Here is an 18,520-nt window from a genome sequence, read left to right as displayed (position 1 = left end):
TCAGGGGTGAGACCCCCCTTGAAGGCCCCATGCAAGAAGGGAAAGGGAAGTGTGGGCGTTCTTGCTGTGATCTGTAAGAGGTCAGGATTGTGGACAGAATGGGCACCCTCTGGTGCAGTGGCACCAAAGACATTTCAGAGGCCCCCCTGCCTTCTCCTGCCTGAAATCCTCTTGGTAGAACAGCTGTAGGCAGTGCTCTCATTGAAAGACCGTGACCCTGGCAAGAGTGGCCCTTTTGCTCTCCCAGCAGTGGAGCCGAAAACAGGCCTGCAGCAGCAGGAAGGCAAATAGAAGGCCAGATCAGGGGCCCATGGGAATGGGGAACAGTTTTAATGTGGGAGTAGGGCTGGGGGGGGGCCTGTCACAAGGGAGAGGAGCACTGAAAGAGGAAGTGGGGGTGCTGAGGACTTGCAGGGCCTCTCCCGGCCTCGCCTCCGAAGCTCCCGCTGTGACATCACCGTCTGCGCACTTGGCAGCCCCCCGCCTCGTGGAGCATCTCCCCTGAGCTGAATTCAGGCTCCACATGCTCCCTGCCTTCGGTGCAAAGGGTAGATGAACTGAAGTCACAGGCATCTCTGCTCCTGTCGGGGCATAATCAGAATCACAGCTGGGAGGAGAGGAAGCCTGGGAGTGGAGCCATGGTGCTGGATAAAATGCAATTATGCTGTTAGAGAGGGAAAAACAGCTTGGCCTTGAGCACTTTTACAAACATTAAGGTCTTACTCCTTCCCTCTGGGTAAGGAGGGTCCTGGGAAACAAAAGACGGCCCCCCTCCTTCAGGTCCCTCCCCGCGGGAGTTCCAGCCCAGCCCAGAGAGTGGCTCTGACCCCTGAGTCAGCCAACTCAAGGCTTAAGCCTGTCACCTGGCCCAGCCCCCGCTGGCGCTGGGGCTGATCCTTCCCCCAGAAGCCGGCCTGTGAGCCCCAGGGTAGCTGGCCCTCAGGCAGCCCCCAGAGAAGAAGCCAGATGCTCTTGGAAGTTTCTAGAAAGGGTCTAGAAGGAAGGGAAAGGAAAAGGGGGTAAGGGTCTCAGACACTGCCGGCCAGAGTGGTTCTCAGCCCCAGATTGCCTTCACTTAGGTCCCAGCAATACCCCAGAGGCTGAGAACCCCCTTGAGGTGTTTGCAGAACAGCTGAAGCCCTGGGGCCAGATCCCAGTGGATCCCACCGCAGCCCCGCCACAGAGCCACAGGGTTTCTCTTGGGAATCTGCCTGGAGTTTCGTTTTTTATCTCTTTTGCATTTTTGTCTTCCAGAGTGGAATACTTAAGGATCCGGACTCGAGCAAGACCCCGCCTCAGCGGCCAGCCCCCCAAGGTTGTTTACAGTACATTCTCGACTGTAATGGCATTGCAGTAGGGCCCAAACAGGTCCAAGCTTCTTAAAGCGATGGGTAGTTAATTTTTTTCAAAGCAGAAATTTTAAGCCAAAAACAAACAAGGAAAGAAAGGAAAGCGGGGAGGGACGCAGCAGACCCTCCCACTGGTGCCGTTTCTGCGTTCTTTCAATGCTGACTGGACTCTGTTCTTCCTATGCAGTGTCAGCGCCTCTGTCTGGTTGTTCACCTGTTCGTGCTTGTAACGCTCACTTAACGTTTCTCTGTATAACTTGTGAATCCAGGGCTGTTTGTCAACAGTGTACAAAAGAATTGTGCCTCTCCCAAGTTCAGTGTGACTATCCTCTGGGTGGTTTGATAGTATTTTCTTTTTTAAGTATTACACAGTGCGGGGCCCAGTAGGACTGGGGGTGGGGTGGGGTGGACAGGGGAGAAACAGAGACCACAAGATCAAACCTGACTCCCCTCCTTCTCCCCCCAGACTCAGATAAACCGCCCCCCTCGCCTGACCCCCTGCTTACCTCCATGAGTGAGCTTGGGATCTGCAGTGCTTTTTGCTTCCTTTCTGCATGACTCGGGTAAATAGCTAGAAGTTTACAAGATTTCCAAGGTCTCATTCCCATCGCTTCATCCGTTGAATCCGAAGGCGTCTCTCTTTTTCTCCATTTGCTAAACTTTGGTGCATTCGAGTTTCTGTGAATAGGCTGGCCGTGCCCGTGGAGCTCTTGTGTTTTCTAGTGATGACATAAACTATAAAGAACAAGCTTATCTCCAGGGATGTGTTCTGTATTCGACATCCCAGTGTACCTTTCGTTTTATTATTAACTAATTAGCTGTGAGATTAGACAAAAAACAAATGGGGCCGCTGATGTGCAATATCAAAATGACTTTGTGAGTATTTTTTCTGTGTTCATCTCAGTCCCCCCAAATTGTTTCTGAATTGGCCATCTATGCGCTTCTGTGGAACTGAGGCTGCTTCGTTTTCCCCAAAGCTTGACCTGTGTACAGAGGTGATTCCTTAGCGATTTGGGAGCTGCTGGAAGTCTGGGAAGGACTTGATCGCTCTGCCCTTGGCCTCTCTCAAGGCATGGCAACATGGGAGCGAATCGGAACTGTCCTGTTTCCCACGAGCGGGTACACTGCCCCCTGAACTCTAAGGTGGGCGCCTGCTTTAGTTTTCAGCTGTTGCAGGAGCCCTCCTGAGTCCAGAGACTGACTGTCTCAGATTTTAGCCCGTGTGTGTCTGGGGCTGGGGCTCTGGGAGAGCCCTCCGCGCTGTCTCGTCCTCTCTCCTGCGACACGCACCTCCTGGGCAGGGAGGAGGCAGTTCCACACAAGGCCTCGGGTCAGTGCCCCCTCTTGCCGTCTCCTGGCCAGGCTTTCGCATCCCCCCCCCCACCACTGCTGTCACGACACGTCACCTCTCTGGATGGCCAGGCCTGGGGACTCGCTGGTGACGGTGGTGTGTAACATGATTCCTGTGTCCAGGGCTTCGGGCCCTGCTTCCTGTCTTGGCTGCGGGCAGAGTCTGAGCTGCAAGGAGATGCACTGAGTGTGAATGTTCTCGGCTGCGATTCCGCCCTGAGCTGACGTGGATGCCGACGGTAGTGTGTGCTGTAAATAGACACGTGTATTATATGCAGTTCTGCACGCCCAGGCGGGTTGCCTAGAGAATCAGGTCCTTAAAATACCTCCCAATCTGACGAAATGATAGAAAGGAGTAAAGAGACATTTTTCCCAGAACAGAGGAATACATTTTATTTTTTTAATTTTGTTTTTGTCCAAGCAGTGAGCTGATGATGGTGTTGCTTCTTTGCATGTGATCAGTGTGAACATCCAGGTGCTTTTCATGTGACATTCGTGAGCCACAAACACAAAGTTGCCATTTGAATTCAGTCGGACTGCAGGGCAGTGTTGGCCACAGTCTTGTCAGGTGGGAGAGAGGAGAACTAGGGCTCCCTCCTGCTGTCAGACAGGAGCTGACCACACACCCTGACTGTCCTGTGCCCTCGGGCAGCATGCTAAGGACAACTCTGTGGCCTGAGGCATCCGTATCACAGTAAAAGAGTGCCGTTCAGGTGTTTTGTACCCATTTCTTTTCTTGATGTTGTCCCCCTTTTTTTGTACCAATCCAGCTGGGAGAACCTCATTTAACGCTGGAAGTGTGATTGAAGTACCTCTTTTTTGTGACTCTTGTACAGCTTAATGTGCAATAAAGGAAAAGTTTTATCTGTCTTCAGTGTTAAGTTGTAGTTTCTGGCTGTTCAAGCATCTTTGTACAGGCGGGAAAGCTCTCAGGTGTCTGGTCCAAGAGACTGAGCTCTCAACCTGTGGTACTTGACAAGAAAATGCTGATACGAATGATGCCAAGCTTTGGAAAAGGCGTAAACAGGTTCACATGAAATGATCTGCTAATCTGTCATCTTTACTAGTTATCTGATTTGAACCTAGAGCTTCTTCAACGTGCAAAATTCCATTTATTTATTTACTTGTTTATCTATGTGTAACTAACCCTGGTATGAATTGGTCATTGATGATAAAGTGGAATCCGTACCATGTAGAGGGGAAACCGGCTTACAATCATGGATGTATAGTGGTATAGATGTATGGTTCTGCCTCTCCTGAGGCCGCAGGTGTCCCTGTGTTTCTAGAAAACTAAGTTACAAGTCTTAGCTGTCCATTGAGTTTCTGTAAGCTCACTCCTTCCAGCGGGCACATGAACAGGTACTCTGGGACTGAGACTAAGAAATGAGATTTCCAGGTTGCCAGACTGTTTTCTGTCTCATTCTGGGAGAAAGGGGATCTTGGTCCTTTTCTGGGTGGGTGGGAGGGGGGGCACTTCTTTGCCAAATGGTGCCCACAACATCTCCAGGAGAGAATGGGACTTGATTTTTGGAGAATTTCACCACACACACCTGGCAGGGACAGGAACCCCTAAGGATGGTACTAAGAGGCAGAAGAATTGCCTAGACATGGAAGGTCCTAGTCATGGGTGTGAGTTAACGCTAAAAGAAAGCCCTGTTTGGGGGTGTAGCAACCAGGCACCCAGGCATGGAGTGGGTTAGGACTAAGGCCAGCTCTAAAAAAACACAGTGTAAGTCAGTGATGGTTGTAAAGCACAGAACACTTTCTGAAGAACATTCTTGTCCATTGTCATCTTTGATACACTACCCTCTTGAAAGATAAGTAAGACTGGGTCTTAATTGTTCACAGTTTTCTGGTTGGAAACACTGAAGTCCAGAGAAGTCAGCTGACTTGCTGAGGGACTCGCTGATAGACTGTGTCCGGGGTGTTCTGACCCCCAGGCCAGGGCTCTTTCCACCACTCTTTCCACGCTGTGTGTGCCCTGTGGAACTTGAGCCCTCCTGGTACCCCATGGGCCAGGTTGGCCCGCGCCTGAGGAAGCTCTGGGGGAGAGGGGTGGTCCCTGTGTGTGGTCTGGGGGCGTTCTGTAGCAGAGCTCACCCCCGAAGGGGCCGCTCACCCCCTGCTTTCTGCCCGGTGCTCCCACTTCCGCTGTGCCCGCGTTGTCGTGAGTCTGAGGAGGCGCATGTAGAGCCGTGTCCTTGGGGTAACCAGGGACTTGCTTCTTGTGACAGAGTTTATCCTCTGGTAATGAAATAACCACACCCTTCGAGATGTAAATTCTAATAAGGAAACCCTTTGATATGGTTAAATTATGAAGTTTTTCTTGTACTGAACCTAGGGGGCCCTGGGCAACCCCAAGGAATGCAACCCCCAGGCAAGGTGCTGCCTCCACGCCGGCTCCCCCCGGGACCATCAGTGCCACCCTCCTCTTCCTCCTCCTCCTCCTCTTCCTCCTCCTCCTCGGCTCCTCCGCGGCCGGGCGGCCCCACCACCCACGGAGATGCACCCTCCAGCAGCAGCTCCCTGGCAGAGGCCCAGCCACCCCCGGCCGCTCCACCGCAGAAGCCCCAGCCTCACCCACAGCTCAAGTAAGAGACAGCTCAGCCGCTCCCCGCCTCCCCTCTTCCTGGGGCTCCAGAGCTGCTAGGAAGCACCTTCTGTCAGACCTCCTCCAACAGACACTTTTGTGGGGGTTTTTGGGGGTTTGGGTTTCGGTGGGGTTTTTTTTTGTTTTGTTTTTTTGTTTTGTTTTGTTTTTTTTGGGGGGGCATGGTCGGGTTGGCTGGGGAGGGTAAGAAAGAGGGAAGTGAAAGTCTAAGGTCTAGCTAGAAACCCAAACCCTCCCCTTTCTTCCTGGGGAGTGACAGACAATTAAGTCAGTTACTACCCCCTCTCCCATTCTTGTACTAACTTAGGGTTTGCGTTTTGGGTTTGTTTTTTTTTTTAATCCTCTTTCCCACTCTTTTTTTCCATTCCTTTTCTCTCTGTGTGTATGTGTCTCTCTCTTCTTAAAAAAAAAAAAGTTCTCTTTTCTGCCTCTGACTCACAGTTCAGGGTATGTCAATCAGCAAGGCTGCCCAGAAGGAAAAGGGGGAAGTAGTTAGATCCATCTCAACTTTTTACCTTCAGCTTGGTCAGAAGGAGGTTGGTTTCTGGTGTGGTCATCAAAGGAGAGGCCTAGATACAGACCCTGAGGGACTCCATCCTCTTGGGTTCCCTCATTCCCAACAGTGACCCCAGAGACTCCCACCACACTGTCCGGCCTCAGAAGACAGAACTGGGGGCCCCTGGGAAACAGTGCAGCTGCATATGGGAAGGGGAGCACCAGAGGACTCATCCCCACCTCCCCTAGACCCAGGATGTGTCTCTCCAACAGCCCAGACGCAGATCTCTGTCATCACTGTCAGCTCAGACCCCACCGCCCCGGGGAGTGGAGGCGGTCCGTGAGTGCATCTCAGTAAAGAGATGAGACTCTCAGGGACGGAGGATAGGGGCTGCAGAGCCTGGGGCTCCGATGAGCTACTCAGAGACAGTCTAGTCAGCACAGAGACGGGAAAACCCTGCTCAGAGCTCTGCGTTTCTTTGTTGAAGCCCTTCTGCTCATCAGTGACATAGCCGGGTGAGGGCTCTGGTGGTCGATGACCGCTCCCTCTGAGTCTTTCAGTCCTGTACAATGGGTGGGCCATCCCCCAGTCCAGCTCCCCAGCCCTGGACACGGGCACTTTCCATGTCTCGCCTGCCTCACAGCCTCCCTTCAACCTAGTCGTGTTCTGTTTGCGGGCCTTTTAATCTCTCCCTCCTCCTCTTGAGCTGACTCCGGCCCCAGTCTGAGGGCAGATCTCTGGGTTTGTCACTGCCCCTGGGCTGAGCCAGACAAGTGGGAGGCTGGTCCCAGTGCCCTCGGCCCGTGCGTGCAGAGGAGTCCCTGCTGCCAGCGGCTGGCATGTTGGGGCTCATCCCCGCCCAGTGAAAGGCAGGGCGCCCGTCCAGTCACCACGGGAGAAGAGATGGGCTCACGCTTGTGTAGAAGGGGGTTTCTGGGGCAGCGCCCGAGTTAGGGGGAGGGCTGGGAGCACTGAGACGCCAGGAGAGGAGTTCTGGAGGCAGAGGTGAGCAGGCAAGAGACAAGCTGAAGTCAGGAAGGAGAGCAGATGGCCACGGGGACACCAGACCACGTGTCCCCTCCTAAGTGCTGGGCCTGGCCTCCCCTCTACCTGTGGCCTTCACAGCCTTTCTCTCTGAATCACTAGTGTCTCGGGGGAAAATTGGTCCCTAAAATGTGTGCAATTTGGGCTTTTTTTTTCCTGAGAAAACTATCCAGTAACCTCGTGTGGGCCTGATATCTAGTTCTGTGGCCCCTGGACACCCTGAACCTCACAGCTCTCCCCCAAGGAAGCCTGTGAGGGCCATTATGTCCACTGGAAGGGCTGTCCATGGAGCCGATAGAGCTTGTGCCAAGTCCAGAGGTCCTTTAGGAATCAGAGAAAGAAAAGCAAAGTAGAAAGAGCTGAAAAGGCCTAGAGATAAATATTACCAGACATCAATAGAACACAAGAAAGCAGGAGAGGCACGTGGCTTCCCAAGGTCAAGAGTGGGTGAGGGCTGGAACCAAGACTCTGACCCAGGTCTTCCGACACCGGCTCCACTCGCTCCCGGCGGCGGTGGGAGAGGGAGCACACGAGTCCCCTGGGCCCCGTTCCTGCATTTCATCCGAGAGGCCGAGGTTCCTGGATTGGTCCCCACCCAGTTGGTGCTTTAGCGTTAAGGAAAAGAAAGGGCCTCGAGCCCCCTCTTCCCTCTGCCTCCCCCGCAGCCCCGTCCTTGCCTGCTCCAGTAGCGCTGCAGGGGAAGAGAAGGTGGGGACCGCCCAGCGCTGGGAGCCCTCCCCACGCTGGCTCTCTCCTCTGACACCCGGTCTCCCTGGGGCGGGAGAGCACGCTCCGGGTGTCATGTCCCCGTGTCACCGTCCCTCCCTTCCTCACCTGGAACAGCACCATCTCACATTCTCTCTGGTTTTTATCTTCTTCAAGCAAGTCGCAGTCCCTGACCAATGCCTTCAGCTTCTCTGAGTCCTCCTTCTTCCGCTCTTCAGCCAGTGAGGATGAAGCCAAAGCAGAGACCATCCGGAGCTTGAGGAAGTCCTTTGCCAGCCTCTTTTCAGATTAGCTCTGCAGACACACAGGGGGCCCCCGGCCCAACCGGGAGAGGCGTCCAAGACACTCGCCAGCAGCCGTCGGCCACGCGGGGTGGTGATGTCCCGTGACCTTGACGTGCGTGGCCCCCTCCTCCGCTCCGTTGTGCTCAGTGACGTAGTACAGCTCAGCAAAGGAACCAGGTGAAGGTCTCAGGGCAAGGTGCCTAACCAGCAACGGGCACCTGGCGTCAGAGAGGGTCGAGCCCCCTTTCCCATAGTCGTGAGAGTTCCCTCTGAGGTCCCCGTTTGCTGTGACTTTAGTGGCCTTACTGTGATAGCGCCGTCATGTCTTACTCTCCCATGTGAAACCAGGGTGCCCCTCACCGAGCTCAGATGCAGTGCTAAGCATGCCCCTCTCCCACCGTAAGTCAGTGCTGCCCATTTGGGGAGGAGAATAGTCTTACCCTCCCCCAAATGTTCTAGGCTGTACATGTTAGGGACTCACCCACACCTGGATCCCTCGTCACACCTATTTAGCTGTTGGAAACATCCCTGCCCAACACACGTGGTTCTTCGACTTCTGTGGTGGTGAAGCACCTGTGGTCTGCTGACTCCAGTGATCAAGGACCTGCGGTCCCCCCGCCCCCCCGCCATCGCCGCCCCCTCCGGCAGGGTCCTCCTGAGCGGACCATGGTGGTCTTGAGCTCCTCTGAAGCCGTGCTGTAGAGAATGCATGCCAGTGCGCCAAGTTTTGTGTTCCTCTCCAAATAAATGTTAAGACTTGCGGTGTAATAAAAGCAGCAGCATTCACCAGCATTTGATTCAGCCCTGAGGTCTTCCCTAGGCCGCCCTGTTGACTGAGACAGCATTGGTGAGGCCCTCGCGCGAGTGTGCATGAGTGGAGGGCAGAGAAAGGGTGGAGCTGTCAGTGTGTACGTGACTGTCTCTGCACGTGGTTGAGGACATGACTCCCTCAGACACTCCCTAGGCCGCACTTCCTGACGTCGGCTGGGGAGAACCTCGTCCTCCAGGACGGCTGGACCTCCTTCAGTAACTCGGCCGTCCCACCAGTTGTACGGAATGTAGACCCTTTCTGTCAACAATAAGCATGGCCCCCTCGCTTCTGTAGCAGCCAGTCCGAGCCACTTGTCAGGTCCATCGGTTTCCTCAGCTCCAGCCCACACGGAGGTGCCGATGAGGCAGGACAGACCCGCTCTGGTGAATGGGGTCCCCCAGCCCCCAGCATCCTGAAGAAGTCTGCGCTGGAGGGATTTCGGTCTGGCTTCCTCATGACTCTTGCGTGCTCAGGAGTGTGCTCCCCCGACCACAAGTGCTGTGAGGATGCACACTGCGTCTACTCTGATCCCAGCATCTTACCTAAATAATGTCCTGTACACGATGCTCACCCCACCAACCGCTCAACCAGATAACACCCGTCCTGACGCTGCGGCCTTGCTAACTTCTCAGCACCTTCTCTAAACAGTAGGTGCTGAGAGGTCCAAGGATGGAGTCGTCTGGTGCCTGGGTCTCCCTCCGAACTAAGCCCAGGCTCCCAGGGTTCAAGGATCTAGAACTGTGCCTCTTCTTTCTTTTTCTAAAATCTGTTTGTTTACTGGGGCTTCCCTGGCGACTCAGACAGTAAAGAATCTGCCTGCAACGCAGGAGACCTGGGTTTGATCCCTGTGTGGGGAAGATCCCCTGGAGATGGGAATGGCTACTTACTCCAGTGTTCTTGCCTGGGAAATCCCATGGGGACAGAGGAGCCTGGTGGGCTATAGTCCATGGGGTCACAGCTGATCGACTAACACACACATTTGTGTATTTAATTAAAAAAATTTTTTTGGGGGGGGCCGTGCCACACTACATGTGGGACCTTAGTTCCTTGACCAGGGATTGAACCTGCACCCCCTGCAGAGGAAGTTCAGAATCTTCACCCACCACAATACACATAACCCCGGGCGCAGAGAGCCAACAAAACAAACCAAAGGAGGGTGGGAGGGCAAGACCTGAGCTCAAGGAAATTGATTCTTCATGGTTGCTTCCATTTCCAACCAAGAGTCTCCTACTTGCTGTCACTTCTATCCCCATCCCCTGTTCCAAATGTGTTTTAATACAATGAATTCGTTTCATTAAAAAGTGTTTATTGAGCATTTCTTTTGAGCCTAGACACTGTGATGGATTCAAGGAAATATTTACTAATATATCCACAGTGGCTGCTAAGTTCTGGGCACAATCCTAAGCACTCAACATATATCAATTCATTTGTTCCTTGCAATGTGATAGATGCTATTATTGTTTTACAGATGAGGAAATAGAAGCAAATCAAGAGTCAATAACTTGCCCAAGGTCACCCAGCTGGTCTGTGGTAGAGCTGGGCTTTGAACCCAAGGAGCAGAGCCCCATGGCCTTGCTTACTTTGTGACATTATTTTTATTTAAGCTAGCAGAAGCCGCAAGGTACAGTTTTATTGAACTGTACATAATGTGATAACAAAATTAGAAATGTACACAAAAATTCTTCACATCCATACCTGCCTCCTTCCTTTGCCTTCTGTCTGTCCCTTGGCCCCAGGGAAAGGAGGGGTGGGAGAAGGTTAGGGTACTTGTTACCAGTGTTGACCCCTTGTCCTAGAACGATGAGTAACATACACAATGCATCTTATTCTGATCAAATATAACTCTGGTTCTTAAAAAATTACTCATTCTTCCACATGTGATGTCAGAGCAAAAGCCACAAGTGGCTTATTTAGAAAATGAGTCAGCCTGGAACTGCTGGGGTGTCAGAAGGGGGAGGCATTTACCAGAGGTCACACAGCTTCCTAGTCCAAAGGACACATGGATCCTATCCAGCCCTTGGTAACGGGGTGGGGCCAAAGGTGGGGGAGTTCCATTCAGAAACAGCAATCGTGATGTATAAAAAGATAAACCCAGAGAATGGGAAATTTGCTACTCTCAGCAATCAGTAAATATTTAGTGAATACCATGATAAAAAATTATCTACAGCTTGCATCTCCAAAGGTTGGAGACAGTCCTCCATAGATGTTGAAACCTTTGGTTTGTCAGCCAGCTCTGACCACTGTGCCACCTTCGCCGCAGCTGATGGGGATTCCCTACCCACATCCTCACCCCAGATGAACAGCGATAGATGCTTCATCCCTCCCCTCATGGAATCTCCACCTCCTTGGGTCAAGACAAATTCGGTTCTGTTCACCATTTATTTGTTCACAACCCTTTATTGTGTCCTTACTAAGCTCAGTGAATTCTTTGAGTTAAGCAAGGCTTCTGCCCTCACAAAAGTTACAGCCCAGGAGGGGAGGTAGCATATAAACAAATATAAAGTGGAAAACAGTAAGTGCCATGAGGCTAAGGCAGTCAGAATGTTAGTTTGGAAGACTGTTAAGCTTGAGAGCATTGGTGAGGATGTGAGAAACAAGCATATTGCAAGCAGGAACGTATGTTGGCACCAGCACTTTGAGGAACCATTTGGCAATACCTAATCCATAAACCCCCTGGCTCAGCAGTTCCATTTCTGGACATTCATTCTAGAGAATCTCTTGCACATGTAGTCACAGGAGGCAAGCTAAAGAATATTAGTGTCAGCACTGTTAGTGAAAAAATGGAAACAACCGTCTGCCTGCTGTGAAGAAATTAAAACATAAATTGGTTTATTCTTACATTGGAGAACTATATAGGAGATAGGCAAAAAGGTTTGAGGAATTCAGATAAAATATGGAAGGGAAGTGGAAAAGATGAGCCAAGGGAGTGTAACACGGACAACCGCCATACATGTGGTTGGAGGGGCGCTTCCTCCTAGCCAGGCGGTCAGAGGAGGTGGCACTCAGGGGGAGCCGTGAGCAACCCACAGGGCTGGGAGGCCTGCTGGGAACAGGGGGAGCGCATAGAATTCAGGCACTGAGTGTTTCAGCGGGAAGTTTCACCTAGTTCTATCCTCTTCATTTTACAGAGGAGAAAACACAAGACAACTTACGGAGCTTGCCGAGGTCAGGAAGGAAGTTAGTAATAGAAGCAAATGAGGCTGAGTCCCAGATGTCCGATGGGCCGGCCGCTCGGGACACACACTGTCCTTGGTGAGATAAGTGAGTCTCTTTCACTTCCAGGGGCTTCTAGCAAGGGTGGAGCTCCCGGGAGCATTTCCCAGGGGCTGGGAAGAAATGGAAGAGTCAGTGTTGGGCAGTGGAAGGAGTTCTCAATTTATATCTGAGTTTAAATCCTTGCTTGGCTAGTTGTTAGCTAATTGACTTTTGTCAGCTTTCCCGTGCCTTGGTTTCCTGATCTATGAGAATAATTCTATCTTTCTGAGGAGGTTAAGAGTTAAATGAGGGAGTTCACCTAAAGTCTGTTTCTATCACTGGTCAGCATGTGAGAGAATCATAAGATATCCACTCCGTCTCACCCAGAGAAGAGCAGCACAAGCTCCAACCTCCCCCCGCCTCGGCCAGGACTCCCTTGAGAACAGCTACACAAACGCCAGCCATGCCTTTCTTCCTCTCCGGTAACCAGTTGGACCCCAAGAGCACTGTCAGCCCATCCGATGCTTTTTCCTAGGGCTGTGGCTCTTCCAGGTTGAGTTGGTGAAATTGAGTTGAGGGTAGACACCTGGGGAGGCGAAAGCTGCCGCCTAAACATCCCACTAGTAACGAACACAAACACACACACAGGCCAGAAACCACTGCAGCTACAGAAATGACTGCATAGACCCCCTATGACTCTAATGGACTAATTTTTTGTTTGTTTGGTTGGTTTTTTTTTGGACTAATTTTTAAACACTCATACCATATGATCCTCCCTACAGTGGTGTGGTTTCCCTCAACCAGCTCCTTTGGGGAGGCTGAACATTTGTTCCAACAAACCTGCTGCTTTTGCTCAGAAAATAATTGCCCTCAGATCTGTAACCCTCAGAGAGCCTCCCTGACTCAATGGACACGAGTCTGAGCAAACTCCAGGAGACAGTGAAGGACGGGGGAGCCTGGCGTGCTGCAGTCCACGGTGTCTCAAAAAGTCGGACACGATTTAGCTAGCAACTGAACGGCAACGACTGTAGCCCTCAGACTGGAACTTCTGTAACTCTTGGAAGATCCAGAGCTCTTTGCCTCAGAACCTAGAAATTCCCACACCAACTGTTCTGTGCGTTGTGCACTTTGGCAGGTCCTCAACACACCCCAAAAATGATCAAGAATCACTGTTTAGAGACTGAATTTTGACTTTAAAAAAACACTTAAAATTCTTTTGTACTCAGCTCTCACGATTAAGCTAGATAACATGTAAGGTTCAAAACACAAGGTGACTGTAAATTAGTGAGATCATTTTTTTGTGTGTGTGTGGCTTGTAAACTGGTTTCAAAGGAAATGAATCCCAGAGAAGGAGTCTCGTAGGTTTTGAATAGTTTCTCTTTGAAATAAATGTCAAGCCCCATCAAGATTATAAGATCAATAAGATTCTGAAAGAGAGAAGATACATTTCAACAGGCAAATTCTGTTGTCTGTTTAAAACAGACTTCTTACCGTCTTAATTCTCAGGTCACAGACTACATTCAGAATAATGTTTTCCTCCTCAAATAATTGTGATCATTCTCCCTTACATCTGTGGAGTATTTTGCAGTTCATGTAGCACTTTGGACTTTAAAGGCACTTTACAGTTTATAAAGCACCGATTCATCTCTCAACTTGTTCGATTTTTCACAGCAGCCCCCTGAGCCTGTTCCTCATTAGAAGTGACTCCCGAGTGTCTGAGCTTTGGGCTCAGGCTCCAATAGTGCTCTTCCTCCTACATGTCTCCTTGGGCTTCAAAGCCTGTTGTTTGTAAACGTGGGGAAATCATGCAATTCTTCCTTCTCTCGGGTGGACCCTGCTCTTCTTCAGCACCCTCTCCCTGTCTGAGAACTTGCTTTCCATGTAGTCTCATACACACACACACACACACACACATGCACATTTGTGCTTGTCCACTGGTCTATATTTTCAGAGTCTTTTCTTCTCCTGTTTCATAGTCTGTACTCCCCAACGTGTCACTTTATCGGGGAAATAACTGGAGCGAGAGGGGAAGAGGGAACACCAGACAACTGTTGATGGGACGCTGCCCCACATGTAAATGAATGTCCCCCAGGGAGCACCACCTCTATGGGAATTTTCGTCCACCTCCATATCCGCACACATCTCTTTTGATAAGAATTCCCACCCTCCAGCTGACTCCTCGGGGCAGCTCCCAGCAGAAAGCCACAGCCATCCCAGTGAATCAGGGACAATCATCAGTGATAGCCTAACCAACCCTAACTGCTCTAGATCCAGTTCTGGGGAAAGGGAGATTAGCTCTATCAGATTACTGATGGGAAAGTTGGCTTTGGACCCTTGAATCCACTCTGGAGCTCATCACTAGTGACAGAGAATTGCAAGACTGGACCCAAAGGAGCCCCGTGGGCAGTTCACACAAGCCTCACCTGTCAACATGCTGAAGACCCTCAAACTCTCCCCGAGGCCTAAGCGGCTTGGCGAGTGGACTGGAATGACAATAAATAAAAAAAATGTGTCTTTATTTGTCCTCGGAGCCTCACTAGGCTAATACAATACAATGCTTGGGATCTAATGATACTTTTAATTTGAATATTTAATACCAAAACAGTGATTTTTCTCAATATATTTCAATATTAGTCGGGAAAAGTCAATAGACTATTTCTGCTTAAAGACTATTCCTTTATTCTGTCCCCACAGCTATTTTATTCACACCTTATTGTGACAGCTCCCTAATTGGGTTTCCTAGCTTCCATCTCTTGCCTATTTATGCCAATTTTCTTTTTAAAAATCTCTGACCACCAAAAAATCTTTCAGTGGATCTCCAGGCTTAAGGAGGAGAGCCTAAATTCCTTACTTTGGGATGTAAGGGCCCCTAGAGCCTAGCCTCACTTTTTCCAGGGAGGCAGTATGTGTAGTGGTTAGGGGTTTGGACTTTGGGGTCAGACAATCCTGGTTCCGCTGCTTGTTAGCTGTGTGACCTTGGGCAAATGACTATATACTTCTCTAAACCTTAGTTTCCTTACTAGCAACTATTTTAGTTATAACACCTCATGTTTGTTGAGAGGATTAAGTGAGATAAATACATGGAAAGCGCTCTGTGCAGGTACCTCAAATACTGATATATAAGGAAGATCCTAATCATATTATTTATCACCATCATTACTTTTCAACCTTACCGTTCCCTGTTTAGTTGTAGCTGATGTGAAATTCACTGTTCTTGCTTGTTTTCTTTCTCCACACATATACTCACTTTATCATTTTCAGCTGTCCTTGGCCCCTTAAAAATTCTATTCCTGGGACTTCCCTGGCAGTCCAATGGCTAAGATTTCACACTTCCCCTGCAGGGGGTGAGGGTTTGATCCCTGGTCTGAGAACTAAGGTCCCATATGCTGTAAGATGTGACCGAAAATATAAACAAAATTCCTTTCCTTAAACTCATTGCCCACCCAAATTACGTATATCCTTCAAAGCCCAGCTGAAATATCACTTACTCCTTGAAGCACTTTTGGCCCAACTTGGTGACCCCCCAGGTTGCTCTCTCCTCTAAACTCTTACCACACATATATTGCCTCTACTACTTACATAAAATTTTTGCAAGTTCACACAATTCTATTAAAACGTATACACCTATTTTGTCTCTTTGTTCTATTTCTAATTTTGATGACTTTTATATTGAATTACTTGCCTTTTTTTTTTCTACCAAAAAACTTGCTTTAGGCTCTTCTGAACATCACGTTTTTCCCCCAGCATTTTAGTTTGAAAATCTTGAACTACACAGAAAGTTGAAGTAACTGTGTAGTAACTGAATACTCTTGTAGTCACTACCTTATCTACAATTAACTTTGTATTATGCTCACTTTATCCCATTTCTATCCATCCTTCTATGCGTCCAACAATGCATCTCACATTTTTAATGCATTTCACAGTAGGTAGGAAACATCCGTGCCCTTCACAAATCGTGATACAAATTAGTTCCATCTGGTATGGATTTTGAGATGATTTAATTTATCCCCTCATTTTATAGATAAAAAACCTAAAGCCTTAAGATATGAAACAATTTGTCTAACATCAGTCAGTCAATCAACAAACATATACTGATCATCTACCGTGAGCCTAGTATTCTTCAAGGTCCTGGGAACATAGAAATGAATAAAACAGATAAAGGCTTTGCCATTATGGAGCTTACAGCTTAAGGGGGAAGATAGATGTTGAATCAGTTTAGTTCAGTTCAGTCGCTCAGTCATGTCTGACTCTTCGCGACCCCATGAATCGCAGCACGCCAGGCCTCCCTGTCCATCACAAACTCCCGGAGTTTACTCAAACAATGATGATGTTTGAATAGATAGTTATAAATGGTTAACTAATAAAGTACTTAACTAATAAAAGTACATGGGGATTCAGCTAAGTGGTGGGTTAGAAAAAGGATTCTGAGAGGAGTCATTACCTACTGTTCGGATCTTCAGACCCTCACTGTTGGTAATTTCCAAAAGCTTTCATGTATAATAAGAGACACCTCACAAAGTCCTTCAGAAGAGATCAGGTGCTGTAGGTAGTTGAAGGTGAAGCTTTCATGGACAAGAAGACTCTCAGGGCCATGGAGGCGTCAGCCTGAGCCCACTCAGTAAAGCTACGATGTGGAAACACTGCCCTCCCAGAGCTCAGGTCAGACTGCAGGGAGGACATGAATTCTGGCAGAGGGACCCTAGACTCTCAGGAAGCCCCATGTACGGTGGGCTCAAAGAATTACCAGTGTAAGGATTTCAGAGTGGCCTCCTGAGCTGGACTTGGTACCTATTCTTAGAGTTGCAGCTTCTCAGTAGACTGAGTACATGTGAGTGAAACATGACTTTTCCTTAGGAAATTTCTAGAAGATTCCCTCCCATTGAATGGTTTAAAGATCTCAGTTTCTCTTCCACATTTGTTCTACTGGGATCTATTTTACTGTTCTAAGGTAAAGAAATGGGTCCATTGACTGTCTCAAGACAAGGATGTAAGGCAGAGGTTTATCAAGGATTGGTGTCTCATATTTGGACTTCTGAAGCCAGTTGGCCCTAAGCTAAGTTCATAGATTAATTGAGGACACACCCCATAGGATCCTTTTTCCTAAAACTGCCATTTCCAAGAACATCGTTATATCTGAAGGGACTTGGTTTCTTGTCTTTTCTTTCTTGTCTCTTTTTTAAAAATTTATTTTACATTTGTAAGTAGACCACATGTTGTTGTTTAGTCACTAAGTTGTGTCTGACTCTTTGTGACCCCATGGACTGCAGCATGCCAGGCTTCCGTGCTTTCACTGTCTCCCAGAGTTTGCTCAAACTCATGTCCATTGAGTCAGTGATGCCATCAGACCATCTCACCCTCTGTTGCCCCCTTCTCTTCTCTAGATAATCCTAAAAACTTGCTGAGTGAGTGGTTATCATCAACAGAGAGGACTGTGTTTTGTATTGTTGTTCCCAATTATTATTTATTAGTTATTATTCCCAATTATTATTACCCCAGAGTGGTCTCTGAATTCCTCCTGTGGGACACCCAGTGTCTGAAAAAAACCAGTTTATCACTGGTCTAGGTCAACCCTACGACCCAGTGTACAACATCTCTGATGACTGTTCACCCAGCCTGTCTTCAAATATGAGAGTTTAGACTTCCTATTTAGTGGAATCTGAGCTAAGGATATATTATAGCCATCATCAAAATATAGAAGTAGAAGCTGCTGATATCAAGATCTCCCTGGGATACCCAGGACAGGATCCTTCAGGCAACAGTCAGTATGCATGTGGGTCAAAGCACTCAGGGTAACAGGGTAGAGATACAGTATCAACCTCTGAGTCAGATCCAGCTTTCTCCAGCCCAGGGGAGGCAGGCAGGAGGAGTCCTACCGAGCGTTCCTTGGAAAACGGGGTTGGGCTCTTTGGCAGCATCTTTATTCCTCACAATTGCTTTAAGCCTCGGGGCTGCTGGCTGTTTGAAATAGCATTTTAATTAAAACATTTACCCTAAGTGACAGGATCAATCTAATGAAAGGTTGCAAAGACTACGCGCAGAGAGTATTAAAAACGTGTTTCGTATTGCCGTTTGGCCACTAAGGCCCTCTCAGGCCTCTCTCTTCTGTTTTGAAGTCCAAGGCTTCAATAGATGAGGTCTCCTAGGATCACAAAATATGTGTCTCTTTCCCTCCATAAAAGGGAGCTTCTTAACAACCAATAAACCTTTAGAGGTGGCACTGTGGGAAGAGGGCTTCCTCGTATCAGTTTCCACATCCGAATGAACTGAGAAGTCCTATACGTGACGGGTAATCGTGGATAAGCACGAATGGGAAGCTGGACTTCCTGCTGGTCTAGAGCCTCTCGGTGTACCCACCGGAGGGCTAAGCCAGAGTTCCCACTCCACCTGAGTCAGGGGTTAGGGTCTTCCAAACACCTAATACCTAACAAACAAACCCTCAAAGCCCAGGCTTGTGAGAGAGAAGGGTGGAGAGAAAGGCAGAACTCTATATGAAAGGAAGTAATTCATTTTAAAATATACTGTATTTAAATACAATATTCAAGTGAGCGTAGGATTCCACACTCTGCCGTGAGGAAGGGTGTGGCTGCTACAAACCAAACTGGGAAGAGGCAGAGAATGAAAGTTGGGTTTTGGTAGAGGTATCCCAGCCCATGG

The 18,520-nt window shown here is 49.1% G+C and overlaps 1 protein-coding gene across 1 annotated transcript in view; it reads left to right on the top strand.

Annotated features, from left to right (window-relative positions):
* Positions 1-8,652, top strand: part of SYN2 (synapsin II) — a 149,516-nt gene extending 140,864 nt beyond the window's left edge. Inside the window, exons 11-13 of the mRNA XM_043885843.1 lie at positions 1,255-1,315; positions 5,041-5,290; positions 7,733-8,652. Coding sequence (XP_043741778.1) covers positions 1,255-1,315; positions 5,041-5,290; positions 7,733-7,868 — 447 coding nt within the window. The 3' untranslated portion in view covers positions 7,869-8,652. The remainder of the gene's footprint in view (positions 1-1,254; positions 1,316-5,040; positions 5,291-7,732) is intronic.
* The last annotated feature ends 9,868 nt before the right edge of the window (positions 8,653-18,520 follow it).

The sequence above is a fragment of the Cervus elaphus genome, chromosome 24 (assembly GCF_910594005.1).
Source record: "Cervus elaphus chromosome 24, mCerEla1.1, whole genome shotgun sequence".
NCBI classification, from domain to species: domain Eukaryota; kingdom Metazoa; phylum Chordata; class Mammalia; order Artiodactyla; family Cervidae; genus Cervus; species Cervus elaphus.
Note: the sequence above shows the minus strand (reverse complement) of the source record. Positions and strands in the feature narration are given on the sequence as shown.